Here is a 15,806-nt window from a genome sequence, read left to right as displayed (position 1 = left end):
CCTGGGCAGGAAAACACTATCCCAAATTTGGTTTCCCTGCACACTCCCTGGCCCACCTACGAGAAAAGCCACAGAATTGAGACCCAAATGAGGGGTTAATAATAATGATGACGGTAATACTAACCGTTGCTATGTGTTGGCCCCGCAGAGCTCCCTAACCTCACCTCCGGCCTTCTTTCTATCACTCAAATGTGCCGCGTCCGTTCGCATCTCAGGCTATTGCCCTTGCCTTGTTCTGGATCCTTCTCATCACACAGGTCTCATAATACAAGGTCACCTCTCTGACCATCCTTCCCAAAGTTGCCCATCCCCAGTTACTTTTGGTCACATTACCTTTTTTTCTTTTGTTTCCAAAGCATTTTCCATCTAAAATTACCTTATTTAGAGCAGTGGCTTTTATCTGTCTGGATCACCACTGCATCCTGGTGTCAAAAAACAATGCCTGGCACGTGGTCAGTGCTCAAAATTATTTGCAGAATGAAGGAAGGAAGAGAGGAGTGTCTGCGATGTGGCACGCTGTGTTCTTTGGGCTGTCAGTGACAGCAGTTCCGCTGCATGGCCTGACCCCCACCCGCTGTCGGCACACCCGTCCCTTAGGCAGGTACCTTCGTAGGCCTCCTCCGTGTACTCGGCGTTGATGAACCTGTCCAGGATGTCATTCTCCTCCGCGAAGGCGAGCAGGATCCGCACAATCGCCTTGGTGTTGGGGTTGATGTTTAACAAGGCCTTCATCAGACAGGTCTTGCCAGTGTCCGAGGCCGTCAGCTTGTGCATAAGGAAGTCTGCAGGCAGAGTCACAGGGTGAAGCCACAGGAAGGCCCCTTCGCCCTCCCAGCCCCAAGGAGGGGAGGCCAGGGTGTGGGAGCTGCAGCCTCAGACCCTGGGACCCTGCTCCATGCCTACTTCTGGGCTCCCTGAGTCTGCAACCCTCCCTCCCCACCCCCCCATCCCTCCCTGTCCCCCCTCCTCTTCCTCTCCTTTGCTGGCTCCTTCTCCAAGGCCCATGAGAGCTTATCAGAGGGCTTTCACTCTTTAGCTTCTTCCCCCTCTCCCAGGTAGGAAGCCGTCTCACCCACTGCATGGCTTCTCACTGTCCACCTCAGTGCTAACACCCTGACATCTGCAGCCTGCCCCCTCCTGTAGTCTATAAATAGAGCTCATCGCCTCCCCCTAACGGATACTCCCCCAGTCCCCAAGACAGCTCAGGCTCCAACATCACCAAGTCTCCCGTGGCACCACCTGATTCCTTCCTCTCCCTCACTGCCCGTATCCTTGAGTCCTGCCAGTGCCACTGCCCGAAGTGCTGTGCCCCCTCCCCCAGCCCTGCTGCTGGGGTCCCAGCTCTGCCTGGACAGTGGCCTTCTCCAGTTTCACCCCCGTCCTCCACACAGTGGCCAGACCACGACCTTCACCTGTCTAAGCCTCTCCGTGGCTCCCCATTGCCCTCAGCATCAGGTTCAAAGTCCCTAGTCCAGCATTCAAGGCTCCTTACACACCAGCCCCACGAGTTGGTGGGAGGGAAGGTGGACAGTAGGAGCCAAGCAGGGCCCCTAGCCCTGCACCCTGTGCCAGGGCCAGCCACTGACCAGGCACGTCCAGGCCTCGGCGCCGCTTGCAAAGCTCCTGCAGCTCCACTAGCAGATCCAGCAGCTCCTGCACGCAGCCCTCCGACACCGCCGCAAAGATGCATTTCTTCAGCCGCTTCTTTTTTCGCCTCTGTTCTTCTTTGGCCAGGTTTGCACTGAGGCCAGGAAATTTGTCCAACTCACCACACATGCACCACCACCCCACGCTCTCCCCACTTCGCCTGCCAGAGCCAGTGTGCCTGTAGGGCACTGTACCAGCCCTCCAACATCTCTGCGTGCCTGTCACATGCCTAAAATCCCCTCCATTAGTGCCCCAGGCCCCTGGAGCAGCCTCCCCTTCTAACCCAAATGCAATCACATTCCATCAAAATATATATTTGGATACACATATAATGATCAGGAGGATATATACCTGTTAATAGTGATTACCTCGAAAGTATGGAATTAGGGGAAGGGAAATTTCATTTTCGTATTTTGTGTTGCTTGAATTCTTCTCATCTACCTTTCCCTGCCCTCACACTCCAAACAGGCAACCATGGTAATGCACTGATGTGTATCCTTTGTTTGTATGTGTTCTTGCAAAATGCACATTGACGTTTGATGGCTTATATGCAGGTATTTCTCATTTACGAATATGGTATTGCATTAAGTTCTCATTCTGCTGCCTGCTGTAATGAATGGATATTACTTTTACAGTTTGTGAAAGATAATACTCCTTTCCCGCCGAAGTTTCCTACACACCACAGCCATGGGTCCAGACATGTGTACCGGCCCCGAGGAATGGTGGCTTCTTTCTCTTTCCTGCAGGGTCCCTGTGCCTGTCCCTCTGGCACCTGCCTGGGGGGCACTGTGGGAGGAGAGGAAGGGCCAGGCTCACCTGGGACTGTTCGGATTGGATGGAGTCTCTGCCATGTCATCCTGAGGAGATTGTGGGGAGTCCATATCATCACAATTGCCAGAGAGGCTAGCGGGAATGGGGAAGGGAAGAAAGAGGGACAAGCTTCAAAATGGACAATGATAGCATGCCACAGCCAGGCCTGGTCATGTGGCCCAGGGCCAGTCACTGCTCAGCCACTGGAGCTGAAGGCAGGCCAGGACAGGGGGCAGGGGACTGGGGGGCAGGTTGTACTCACCACTGCCGGATATTGGAGTCCATGGGCTTGGAGAAGATAGGGGGAGAGGTCTTGGCGACAGTGGGATTGGGCTCGAACCCTTCTATCTCCAAGAAGAAGTATGCGCTGGGGGGACACCCAAGCAAGGCCGTTAGAGCTAGGGCAAGGCCTGTCCACCTGTGTGTCCAGCAGCCCTACTGCCAAGGATGCCCACCTACCAGCTCCATGCTGTACTCCATGCCCACGTGCCCTTGCTTAACCTTCACAGCAGCCCTGTGGGGTGGGTGCCATCCTTATCACCCACATTTCACAGGTGCTCTGAGGTCAAGCAACTTACCTGAGGTCACACAGCAAGTAGGTGGTAGAGTCTGGCATCAAAACTGGGTCTGGGTGACTCATCACTAGAAATATTGGGTAGGTGAACTCAGTGGTCTCTCTTGGGGTGGCCTACCAGCTGAGGGGGTTTTCCTGTCTGCATCTGCCTCCAGGTGCAAAGGACTCACGAGGGAACTAATTCCTCCATCATCTGCCCCGCCCCCCAAAGGCCCCTCCTCCCTCAGGTCTGAAGCACAGAACTTCCGGAGAGGTCCCTAGACCCTGAGATCTGCAAGGGCCTTTCTTGGCTCTTGAGGGAGAAGGGAAGGGCTGGAGTTACACTGGCGGCCCAGGTGCACTTCCCACCCCCACCTTCAACCCCCTTCTGTCATCACTCCTGCTGGAAACCCCTGTCAGGAAGGGAACCTCAGGAAAGCCCTTTGGACGGTGGAGGTGAGAAGTGGAAGGGCGAGTGAAGGGTCCGCTTTCTCCAGGGAGGGGAGAAGAGAGACGTGGGCCCAGGGCCTGTGACCTGGCTAAGCCTCAGGGAAAAAGAGACACTCACGGTCCCATGAGAGGCAAAACACACACCCAAGATGTGACTCCCCAGCCAGACACAACCCCAGCCAGCCTCCGACACCCACAAATGCGGACACACATGCTCTCAGAACCCACAATCACACACTCCGAGACACACCTTCTCTTGACAACTAGGATGGTGAGGATCAGGCTGAGGATGACCTTGGTTGTCCTTGGTTGTTGCAGCAACATCCCCACCCCACAGCTGCTGCCATACAACTGCTGGCTCTGTGAACTGGCTCTGCGAACTGGCCCGGGCACTGGCCTCCTGACCAGCAGGCCTCTCTCTCCTAAGCACCTCTGCTGCCAGCCGCCTTCCCAGGCCCAGAAGGATCAACAAGTCCCTCCCTTCCTCACAAGACCACAGAAGTGCTCCCAAGTTCAGTCCCATCCATATCAAGTTCAGAAGGGAAGGCAGCAGGAGAGGGATGGTGATCCCATTCTACATATGGGGAAACTAAGGCCCAGTATGAAGAAGCAGCTCGTCCACAGTCACCCCTCTGGGGAGAAGCCAAGTTAGTCAGAGAACCTGACTCCTGATGTCCGGGCTCACAGCTCACACCACTGTCTGAGCTGCTCTGCTCTCCCCTCAGCCCTCCGGATCTGCTTCCAGCAAACCAGCTCCACAGAGAGAGGCCACCCAACATAGCCACCTCCTGAGGGCGGGCGGACAGTAGGGAGCCACAGGCCTTGCCTGGGGAATCCCTCTCCTCTCTTCCAGGCACAGACAAGCCAGAAAGGCTCCGCTAATCCAGAAATGGGCCTAAGTGGGGTGGGAGGCAGTGCTGGCTGACACGCCGGCCCCCACCCTCCTGCCTCCTGGCCATCAAGAGGAATTTTCTTACCTGACCTAAAATCAAATCCTTCTCCCAAAAGAGAAGACAAAGGAATAAACTCCTGTCTGGGAGCCTGAGGCCTGAGTTCTAGTCGGGCTCTGCCTCTGCCTCCTGTGTGGCTCCAGATGGTCACTTGCCATCTCTGGGTCAAATGTCCTCACCTGGATGGAGAATGGTTGGGCCAGATGATCCCTAAGGCCTGGACTCTGGAGCAGGGCAGGACTGGCCACTTATGGACTGGCCAGCTGGAAGGGGCATCCGGGATCATCCAGTCTGATCACCCCTCCCCTGCAATAGTCACCCAAAGCTCTCCTGTCTGGGCTCCTTAGTAGTACATTTACTCAACAAATATTTATTGAGCACCTATAATGTGCCAGACACTGTTCTAGGGGCTGGAGATAGAGTCATGAACAAGTGGGCAAACTCTATCCTCTCACAGAGCTACTGTTCTAGTGGGTTGGTCAGAACTGGCCCCAAGGATTAGACCAGGGCATAGCACAGTGAGGCCATTGCTTTTCTTACTCTAGATACTCTACTTCAGCTATATTTGTAAGTTCCTCAACGGCAAAAACTACAATTGCATCGTCCTTGACTCACCAGAACACCACACTGGTCCTGACATTCAGAAGACCTAATTAAATGGCTGAGCAGAGGGATGGATAGGTGATGAGTGGAAGATAAATGAGTGAAAAGAATAATGGCTGGTGGTGTAGATGGACAGATGAGTGGATAGGTGAATAAATGGATAGACAACGAATGGAAGGCTGAAGGATGGATGGATGGATGGATGGATGGATGGACGCATGGAAGGAAGGAGGGAAGGAAGGAAGGAAGGAAGGAAGGAAGGAAGGAAGGAAGGAAGGAAGGAAGGAAAGAATGAAGGAAAGAATAGGGAAAGGAAGGGAAGGAAAGGAAGCGTGGCTGAGGAATTAGTAGTTGGGTGAGTAAATGGGGGAATAGATGGAAAGACAGGTGGGCCAGACCAATAGGCAAACAGACCAATACAACCTTACACTGTAAATGTTGTTGGGAGGTTGCATCCCTCAAGTGCCTCCCACTGGGCTCTCAGTTGCCCAAAGCCCTCACTTCTCACTCCCAGTCTTGCATAAGAAGCTGAGGAGGGGTCCTCTGCCTCTCTGCCACATCCCCTCCTTCTCAGGGCCTCCTGCCAGAGCCCACGGGAGTCTCAAGAATGGTCCTGGAGGGGTGGCCGGATGGCTCAGTTGGTTAGAGCGTGAGCTCTGAACAACAGGGTTGCCAGTTCGATTCCCACATGGGCCAGTGAGCTGTGCCCTCCATAACTAGATTAAAGACAACGAGCTGCTGCTGAGCTGCCGGAGGGGCGGCCGGATGGCTCAGTTGGTTAGAGCGCGAGCTCTTAACAACAAGGTTGCCGGTTCAGTACCCGCATGGGATGGTGGGCTGCACCCCCTGCAGCTAAAGATTGAAAACAGCAACTGGACTTGGAGCTGAGCTGCGCCCTCCACAACTAGGTTGAAGGATAATGACTTGGAGCTGATGGGTCCTGAAGAAACACACTGTCCCCCAATATTCCCCAATAAAATTTTTTTTAAAAAAAAGAATGATCCAGGAAACCAAATGATGCGAGCATCTGTCGATGAGAGCATCTGTCCACTCTGGGCCTGGAGACTGGAGACGGAGGGCCCGAGGGAGGAGAAGAAGCATGTCCTTATCTCATCGTGGAGTGTCCGCACTCGTGCTGAGGGACTGCTAAGCCACAGGGCTGCTTACTCATCAACTCACCCACTCCTTCTCTCTACGTCTTGCCTGCTCTCTCACTGACTCACCCACTGACTCAAAAACTACGAATACTCCTATGCTATACTCGTATGCTCTGTGTAGGAAATGTGAGGACAAGAAGGGAAGAGATGACCTTTCCAGAGACCCTGTCCTCAGAGATTTCAACCAGAGCTAAGACATCATCCTAATAACTACGCTACCTCTTCAGAGAGGCGATGGGGGCTCAAGGAAGGAGACGGTCCTTCCAGCCGAGGAGAGGGATCAGGCAAGGCTCTGTGCTCTGTCAGGGTGGGATTTGATCTGGGTCTTGAAATGGACCTGCGGTTTGGGGAAAGCCTGGAAGCAGAGAGAGCAACACGAGAGAAGCCTCCCCGGCAGGAAGGTGAGGGCTGCGGCTGAGGAAGGAAGTCTTGGGAGCTGCGAAGGAGAGTGGTGAGAGCCAGGCCGGAGAAAACGCAACTGTGGGCCAGGACCTGACTCCTGGTGCAGAGAGCTGCTGGACCATGAGGGCCTGTCCCATGCCTGCCCTACTTGCCACTGCACATGTCACCTCTCACCTGCCATCAACGGCAGGTGGCAAGCAAGGTCTTGTGACATCCTGGCTCCTGACCTGCAGCACATGCTGTTTGTTTATCCTCATCTTTGGCCCAGACCAAAGGACACCATCTGGGTGTTGTGAACTCAGGTAAACAGACAGGTGTGCACGTTTCTCCTGCATTTCTGTCTCTTTGAAGGCAAAGAACTATCCCTGAGCAGCTCCAGCGCTAGGGAGGAGCCTATCTCACCTGCTTTGTCCCAAGAAATGCCCAAGGACTCTTCCACGGCTTTCATGGGGGGGCGGGGTGCGTCTCTGTCCCAGGGCATCACCTTGCCCAGGGCCCAATAAGATGGTCACAGTGACACCTACTCATGGGGAGTTGCATGATAGTTCAGGAAAAATCTCTCCCCAAGATTTCTTGGTGCCTTCAATTCTATCTATTTTTTTAGTGGTCAGAATTGCCTTCCTTATTTACACATAAGTTTTTCTTCACTTTTCTTTTCCTTTCTAGACCTGAGTCCTATACTCAGTTCCGAGAAAGATTCCCAAACCTTCAGGCTATTGGGAGAAGTAGGCACATGAAGGCCCTCAAAGAGCCCTTAGGAAGGAGAAGGAGCCACCACTTCCTGAGACAAAAGTCACACCTTACACCAGACCCTTGACTGGTCAAGGTCACAGGCACAGTGAAGCCTGGGGCTAAGTTCATGAACAGGGATGGGCTCAAAAAAGACAGCTTGACTGCAGGAAGAACCTGGGATTTTCCTGAAACGCTGTCCTCAGTCTTTCCCTGATGTCCAAACTTCCCCTGGTAACATGAGAGGGAGGGAGAGGGGAAGAGAATCAGGAGGGCTGTGTTTGGTGGCTTCGCTCAAGCATCTCTCTGCTCATACCCAGACAAGCCCACCCAGACCCAGGTTGCCCCGTGATCCCACTGAGACCTGTCTGATCTCCGTGTCCAATGAGTTTTCTCTCCTATGCTCCAGGATGGAGCTTCTATCTGGATGTTCCACAGGTACCTCTCAGCCAACATTTCACACCTGAACTTGGCTTGCTTCTCCTTGCTCCTTCTCTGATGTGCCCATGTCAGAGATGGCCCCATTATCTTATCAGCCTCTGCTTAGATGCCCTTTCTCTTCCTCTCCACCTGCCATCATCCACTGTAATACCACCTCCTCCAGGAAGTGCCCCGAGATTCCCCTGGATCGGAATGACCTGCTTCTCCTCAGACCCTGCTCTCTGCCAAGTGCACCCTCACCGGGGCACTTTTCACATTCTCTATGGTGCCCTTATTACCAACCAGACTATGAGTAGGGGTGGGAATTCTTTGTCTCTGTGTCTCAATCTCCCCAGCCTGGACCCAGCCCCAGGCCTGGTGCACACAAGACCTCAGTGATCATTACTCAGACCAACAGGAGGGAAAGCAACAAGCTCACCTCTGGCACAAGAGTGGGTCTGGGATGGGGGCAGAAGAAGCAGGGCAAGTGGGCTAACCTAGACCAGGGGGGCCACTCCAGGGCCAAGGGAAGCACAGCTGTCATGGAGGAAGGGCATTCCAGCTTGAGGGGCACAGAAGAAGCTGAGGGGGTGGAGGGACTGCAGTGGAGGCAGCTCAGGGGTCAAGTGTGACGCTGGAGAAGTACTTTCCCTGCTCCCACCTCCTCCATGTCCCCACCTGGGAAATGGTCATAAGCATCCCAATGCTGTCCAGTCCCCAGGGATCCTATGGAGTGGTGATGACAATGAAGGTGAAGTTCAAGACAACAAAAACACCACCAACGTCAGCATGGGCTGGGCACTGACTGCAGGCCAGGCCCCATGCTGAGCACTTTGATGGCACGGTCCCATCAACCACCATCCTACGAGTTGGTGCCATCGCTGGTGTCCCCATTACACAGGGGGGGTTAGAGAGGGTGAATAACCTGGCTGGGCACATAGTGGACGTGTGTGCAAAATGTACCCAGTAGGGGGTCCAGGCCACCTGGAATTTCCACCCGCCTTTTGCTCCTTATCTCAAGGATGGCTCCAGCAATCCCTTGCCTCCCCCAGGTCCTCCCTGAATGTTCCTGCCTCAGTGTTCCCTGACCCCTCCAGGGAGCCTCGCTGATGCAGTTATACTGACCTCCCCAGCTTTGAGTTGGCAGTGTTGTTCCCCCATCCATCCCCAGTTATAGGCCGTTGGGCAGACACCAGGCCACCACAGATGAGACGGAGACTCTCAGGTCCACCCCAGGTGGGGGCTCCCTGAGGGTGGGCAGCAGGACTCCTCCCGTGCCCCTCACCGTATGGCACCCAGGCCTGAGCCTGCTCGTCCTACCTCTTCTTAGTGGGGGTAATCTCCGCTGGCCTCTTCTCCTGCAGAATGGCAGCGTTCCCACTGGGGACGGTGGCTTTTCTGCCCATGAGGGGCACCATCTCCTTGGGGCGGTCATTCATGGCTAGAACACAATCACAGCACAGGTATTCAGGTTGAGGGGGCGTGGAGGGGGTTCAGGGGATTCAGACACCCTGGTCGCACCATGTGGCCCCTGTTCACACCCCCTAAGGTGGGGAGCTCACTGTATCTTTCCTGGCCACCCACCCTTCTCAGGAATAGGGAGACTGTCTCTGCAGCTTCCCCATCTCCCTGCTTCAGCACCCCTGCTCCTGTGGGTCTTAGGGGAGCCCAGCGGAACTTCCAGGTGGAGCCCACCACGCCCTTAGCCTGTCTCAAAACGTCATCTGCAGCCCCACCAATCTCCGGGTGAACACCTGAGATAAGCTCTGCTTTCTCAGTGTTCGTCTCAGATTGTGCGCTCAGAACTCTCCTCGACAGCACAGGACTTGCTACCTCCCTTGCACTAGACACTGCTCCTAATGGGACAGCTTCAGCCCTCTGGTTTTTGGATTTCTCAGCACCCTGGTGGTCTCTGCAGCTAACACACTGATCATCTCTCCCTCTTACCCACACAAAGCTGAGTGTACCCAGCCTCGTGTCTGTCTGTCCACCGGGAGGGAGCAGGTGAGCCCCCTCCCCCAGAGGCAGAGGAGGCAGCCTCTCGGTCCAGACCTGCTTTATTGATGCTCAGTATGGCTGGATCCCCTGCTGGGACGGAGATGTCGGAAAGAGGGTCTGATGCATCTTCCAAGGAGACTGTGTGGAGGGAGGGCAATCCAGGCAGAGGGAACAGCATGAACAAAGACCAGAGGTCAAGAAAGTTGAACAAGTGGCAAGGAGCTAGTGTGGCTGGAGAGCCTGGGTTGTTCGTGGGGCACCATGGCAGTGAGAGGCTCAGGAGCAGGTTGGGCCAAGTTGGGAGGACCTGGAACACCAGTCAGGAGCCGTGGCAGACCCCCAGAGCAATGTGGGACCTGGGAGGGCTTTGGGTCACATAGGAGACAGCCACCTTCGAGAGAGCAGGCTGTGTGCAGGATGGGGGACACCGGAGCCTTGGGGACCAGGAGGAGACTGCTATGGGGGTCATCAGGATGGGGAAGGGTGGCCTGGCCATAGGATGAGATGGTCAGGGGAAGGGGTTGTGCGGGCAGGAGGCGACTCTGCAGTCAATGGGGGTCATTCTGAGCTTGAGCAGTCCTCAGCCATGGAGGTGGGGGTGGGGGGTATTTCTGTAAGAAGAGCCCAGTTGTGTGGGGTGGAGCTGGGGCCACTCGTGATCCTGCCCCAAATCAGAAAGCTTCCTGGAGGAAGTATCTGGAGCAGGTTGTCATCAAACTGGAGAGAGGTTTAGAAATGGGACAGCCCCCACCACACACACACACACACACACACACACACACACACACACACACACACACAGTGAGCAGCTTTGGGAGAGGAGGAGCCATTCGGGGGAGGCCTTTGCCCCTGGAGTACCAGCACGGTGAGGCAGGGAGCTCTGAGGACAGGCCTCAAGACCAGACCGGTGGAGCAGCCCATTAAGAGGGAATCATAAGCAGCCAGATGCACAGAAGTGAAGGCCAAGAGTGAAGGGAAGGGATGAAAGGGATGGCTGTCACCCCTCTCTGGGCCTCTGTTTCCCCTTCTGAGAAACAGGCTGAATTGTCCCCAAGGACCCTGTATCCCTCACCATGACAGCAGGCTGCTCCATCCTCTCTGCCCTGGCCTGTGAGTATGAAGCAGTCCTGGGCAGCTGGGACAGGAGAGGGTCAGGAAAACTCAGGACTGGGGTTGTGGCAGCTGTAATTAGCTCCCTGAGTCACCCTGAACGCCCCACGTTCTCACCTGTGTTCTCCCTTGCTGCCCCAGCATCTCTCTCTCTCTCTCTCTCTCTCTCTCTCTCTCTCTCTCTCTCTCTCTCTGGATCAGGCTTCCTCACCTGGGAAGCGGGAGGTTGTGTCTCCCAGGCCCTAACACTGATTGGAATGGCCTTTCCTGGGAGATGGACCAGGCCCACAGCCACAGGGAGCCCCCACGCCTGCTGGCCCAGCACCTGTGCGATGCCTGGGCTCTGATCCTCTCAAGTTCTGGAGCCACCTCACCCCATCCTGAAGTCTTATCACACTCCTGCCCCAGTGAGCCACATCCCTGGGGCCTTCTGGGAAAGACAGAAGCCTCTCCTCTGGCCCCAGGTAGCTGTAAGAGTTCCCCCCAACCTCAGATCCCAAACCTCAGGGAAAGGTTCCTGGGTCCATCAGAACCTGTGCTCTCATATACTCTTTGTGGCCAAGAGCTCATGTATAGCTTTTTCTCCCCTGCTAGAGGCCCACACTCCCTCCCAAGTCCTATCAACAAGGGGCAGACATGGCCTAGAAGATCTCTTAGGTCCTCGCGCTGGGCTCACCTGGAGCCTTGAAAGGCACTGGCTACCTGTATGGAGACTCACCTGGTGAGATCTGGGTGGTGGTACCTGCCCTTGCTCTGAGATCACCGCATGTCCTGGGCCCAAGGCCCCCCAGAGGGACTGTGGCTGAGGCGGCAGGAGGCTCTCATCGCAGGCAAAGGGATGGCTGGAATGAGGCTTCAGAGGCAGAACTGGATGGGCCACCTGCCCTCAGCGCCAGGCAGGCCACACCCGCCAGCCACAGCTCCAGTGCCCGCCCGCCCACGTGCCCTGCCTGAGTCACCCCCACGCCCACAGGTGGACTCGCCCTGAACCTGGAGAACCTGGAGAGGCAGCAGATGCCAAGGCTGAAGTTCTGGTCCTAACTCTTCCCTCTCTGGTATAAGATGCTTCCTATCATGGGCCTCAGTTTCCCCAACTGGGGAATGGGAATCATAATGCAAAGAGATCGTGTTGGGGTGCGGGGTAAGGAGGGCTAACGAACAGCCAAGGGTTCCGCTCTGACCCCTGGGAGGCAAGGCCACAGCCGAGGACTGGCCTGGGTGACCCCAAGACTTGGTATCCATCTCCTTCTAAGGGGATCATGTCCCTTCAGAGACAGAAGTCCCCATTCAATACTCCCGCCAGAAATTATGCACACGGACCTTGGTGTCAGACAGCCTCACCCGTTTCTGGTTGTATGACCCTGAGCAAGTCATTCTCTCCAACCTCAGTTTCTTCTTCCACGAGATGTGCTTTATAAACCCACCTTGCCAAGTTACCAAGTTACTGTGGGGATTAAATGGGAGAACACATAGAAAGGGCTAGAACAAGGCCAAGAGAGCAGAAAGAATTCGATCAATGATGACAGCTATTAGTTATTATTGTTTTTGTCATAACAATTCATTCCCTCAGCGACAGCCCTGGCCACCTGCCTCCAAGGCCAGGGCTCAGGGAAGACTCTGTGCCGTCCCTCCAGCTCAAGCCACAGCTGTGAAGGGGGCGGAGCAAGGCTGGGGTGGCCCCGCCTGTCTCTACGTCACTCAGGAATTGCACACCTGTTCCCTCAGGCAACATGGGACGGATGGAGCAAGAAGTCTCTGCTGACAGGGACGTCACTGGTGACTGATGCAGCATGGACTTCCCCAGTTGCCATGGGGCTAGCCCCTTGATCCCTTCTCACCACAACCTGCCAGGCCTGAAGAGAAGTAGGAGGCAGGGGCAGGCTTCTAACCATGGGACAGCAGGCCCTGTGACCAGGAAGGGACAGAAAACCTGGCTTCAGGAGATGTGAGGGGCTGCTTTTGCTATTTAAGCCAAGGGGGTCCCACAGTTCCTACGCACACAATTCAAAATCTCCCCACTGCCCAAAACCCCACATTAAAACCCAATCGTGTCTCTTTTTCATGGAGCCTCAGAGGCGGTCGGCTGCTTCAGGGTGAAGCTGAACATCTCTTTCCCAGCCACTGGCCGCCAGAAACTCAGTGACGTGGACGATGAATGCAAACTTCATACCTTTTATGAGAAGGATGTGGCCACAGAAGTTGCTGCTGACACTCTGGGTGAAGAATAGAAGGGTTGGGGCCGGCCCGGTGGCTCAGGCGGTTAGAGCTCCATGCTCCTAATGTCGAAGGCTGCCGGTTCGATTCCCACATGGGCCAGTGGGCTTTCAACCACAAGGTTGCCAGTTCAATTCCTCGAGTCCCGCAAGGGATGGTGGGCAGCACCCCCTGCAACTAACAACGGCTATTGGACCTGGAGCTGAGCTGTGTCCTCCACAACTAAGACAGAAAGGACAACAACTTGACTTGGAAAAAGACCTGGAAGTACACACTGTTCCCCAATAAAGTCCTGTTCCCCTTCCCCAATAAAATCTTTAAAAAAAAAAAAAAGAACAGAAGCGTTATGTGGTTCAGATCAGTGGTGGGAATGACAAACAAGGTTTCCCTATGAAGCAGGGTATGTTGACCCATGGCTGTGTCCACCTGCTGCTGAGTAAGGGGCACTCCTGTGACACACCAAGGAGGCCTGGAGAATGAAAGTGCAGATCTGTTCGGGCTTGCATTGTGGATGCCAATCTGAGTGTTTGCAAACTGGTCATTGTACACAAAGGGGAGAAAGAGATCCCTGGTCTCGCTGACACTACTGTGCCTCATCACCTTGGGCCCAAAAGAGCGAGCAAAACCCACAAATTTTTCAATCTCTCTAAAGACGATGTCCGCAAATATGTTGTGAGAAAGCCCTAAATAAAGAAGGTCAGAAACCGAGGACCAAAGCACCCAAGATTCAGTATCTTGTTACTCTGCGTGTCCTCCAACCCAAACGTGATTGTATTGCTCTAAAGAAACAGCGTACTAAGAAAAATAAGGAAGAGGCCGCAGAATATGCTAAACTATTGACTAAGAGAATGAGGTCGCCAAAGAAAAATGCCAGGAACAGATCACCAAGAGATGTGGGCTGTCCTCTCTGAGAGCTTCTACCTGTAAGTCTGAGTCCAGTCAAAAAGGAAATTTTCTAAGAGCAACAAATTAATAAGATCAGACATCAAAAAATAATTTAATTAATAAAGCCTAATCTTGGATCAAGCATAATCCTCCCTATTACTCAGTTAATTGCCCCTCCTGATTGAGCCCTGCACCCCTCTTAGCTGGCTGGCTTCTGATTACCTGAGAACCCTGGGGGCAAGGGTGTCGCCAAGTGTTTACATTTTGCCTCATGTTAGCCCATTTTCTCAAAGGCCAGGCTGCAGCAGCTTAAAAAGGCCCCATCTCCTGCCCAAAAGTACATACTGTGCCCAGCAAGGAGTAAGAGGACACCCCTCTGCTGTGCTTGGGAGCGGGGCCAGGTCGTCAGGCAGAATCAGAGCCGCTGCCCCCCACTCACACCACGTACACATGGAAACAGCAGTTCCAGCTCCACGAACTGTGCGACCCTATCCCCACCAGGCAGGTTGTAAGGACAAAAAGGGTTCAGACCACCAAGGAGGGAGGAAGTCCTTCTACTGGGGGGAGGGCTGAAGGGAATGGGTTCAGGGAAGACGGAGTGTTTGGGTTGGACTTGGAAGGAGGGAGGACAGTCTCCACAGGGACGGCGGCAGGAGCAGGGGCTCGGAGGCTGGAGACCCCTGATGGTCAAGGAGTGCCCTCACCCATGCGTAACAACTAAAGAGTGACCAGAGGCTCCTCGCCATACGGGGTAGTCCACAGGCACACGCACAGAACACATACATACACATGTGCACGCATATACACATGCACATACAACCGCACAGAGCCAATTAGCGACGCCCAGTATCTGGCACCAAGTTCACACTTGATATAATATATATATATATATATATATATATATACACACACATATTTATACATTTATGTTATATATGTATATATGTATGTGTATATATATATATTACATATATATGCTTATTTATTTCATGGGTGACAGGATGGATGGAGGTGCATGTATGTGCCACTGCAGGGGGGCAGGACTATGTTCACTACAAATGGAAGCTCATTAAAAGATTCTTACCACACGGCTTTGGGACATGGTTCTATACTTTATTTGAACAGCAACAGAGTTAACGTTTTTGGAACTGTGATGTATCATGGAAGGGTGAAGTCACTCTGAAGTCACTCTGATTCTGGCAGAGCTGGGAATGGGACCAGCTTCCCCCAACTTCTCTGAGGCGTAAATGACACCACCCCAGACTGCTCTGGACAGCGGAGATAGTAACTACAATACAGAGAAGGCTCTTGGCCTTTTACATCAAAAGGAGCATTGCGTTCTAAGAGGTGTTTTCCGGGGCTTCATTTACAGTTACTCCCAGTGATATAAAATTGAAGAAGACAGGGGCATCACATATGTCAAAGAGATTTATCATTCATAGTGTTTAATAAAACCTTGAAAGCAAGATCCTTTCCTGTTGGCAGATCCACTCGGGGACAGTAAGAGTTGGATGAGTATCTCTTCCCACGCACCCAGCAGTGCTCCCACAGCTTGCCCAGTGCAGTCTGGGCAGGCGCAGACTGAGCCAGGCTGCTGAGAGAGCACGGGTGTTCCCTACACAGACCCCAGGGACAGTGTGCTATCATCCTAAGGCCCACAGTGTTGAGAGCCCCCTGTGGGGTCCCTCACTTCCTCCCTAAAGCAGCAGGATCCTTGAAGACCTCAGCATCTTCTGGCTTGAGGGACCCTGCAAAGTGCTTTAGATGAACTTCCTCAGGCTCGGCAGGATGCCTTTCTCGAGTACTTGCTTCTCTTAAAAGGGGGACCAGGGCAAAGTTCTTCCAGTTTCTCCCTGAAACTGAAGGGTAACACATCAT

The 15,806-nt window shown here is 54.0% G+C and overlaps 2 protein-coding genes across 5 annotated transcripts in view; both read right to left on the bottom strand.

The window, feature by feature from the left end:
* The window catches only part of TRPV3 (transient receptor potential cation channel subfamily V member 3), a 33,479-nt gene extending 21,793 nt beyond the window's left edge, over window positions 1-11,686 (bottom strand). The window contains exons 1-6 of the mRNA XM_033091908.1: window positions 11,548-11,686; window positions 9,042-9,162; window positions 2,720-2,824; window positions 2,464-2,550; window positions 1,587-1,741; window positions 606-782 (exon numbers count right to left, since the gene is read on the bottom strand). Of these exons, the coding sequence (XP_032947799.1) occupies window positions 606-782; window positions 1,587-1,741; window positions 2,464-2,550; window positions 2,720-2,824; window positions 9,042-9,160 (643 nt within the window). The 5' untranslated portion in view covers window positions 9,161-9,162; window positions 11,548-11,686. The remainder of the gene's footprint in view (window positions 1-605; window positions 783-1,586; window positions 1,742-2,463; window positions 2,551-2,719; window positions 2,825-9,041; window positions 9,163-11,547) is intronic.
* A 3,343-nt stretch (window positions 11,687-15,029) lies between these two features.
* The window catches only part of TRPV1 (transient receptor potential cation channel subfamily V member 1), a 36,468-nt gene continuing 35,691 nt past the window's right edge, over window positions 15,030-15,806 (bottom strand). For all 4 annotated transcript variants that reach the window (XM_033089962.1, XM_033089961.1, XM_033089963.1 and 1 more), the window contains one exon: window positions 15,030-15,787. In XM_033089962.1, coding sequence (XP_032945853.1) covers window positions 15,615-15,787 — 173 coding nt within the window. In that variant the 3' untranslated portion in view covers window positions 15,030-15,614. The remainder of the gene's footprint in view (window positions 15,788-15,806) is intronic.

Source organism: Rhinolophus ferrumequinum, chromosome 21, assembly GCF_004115265.2.
Source record: "Rhinolophus ferrumequinum isolate MPI-CBG mRhiFer1 chromosome 21, mRhiFer1_v1.p, whole genome shotgun sequence".
NCBI lineage: Eukaryota > Metazoa > Chordata > Mammalia > Chiroptera > Rhinolophidae > Rhinolophus > Rhinolophus ferrumequinum.
Note: the sequence above shows the minus strand (reverse complement) of the source record. Positions and strands in the feature narration are given on the sequence as shown.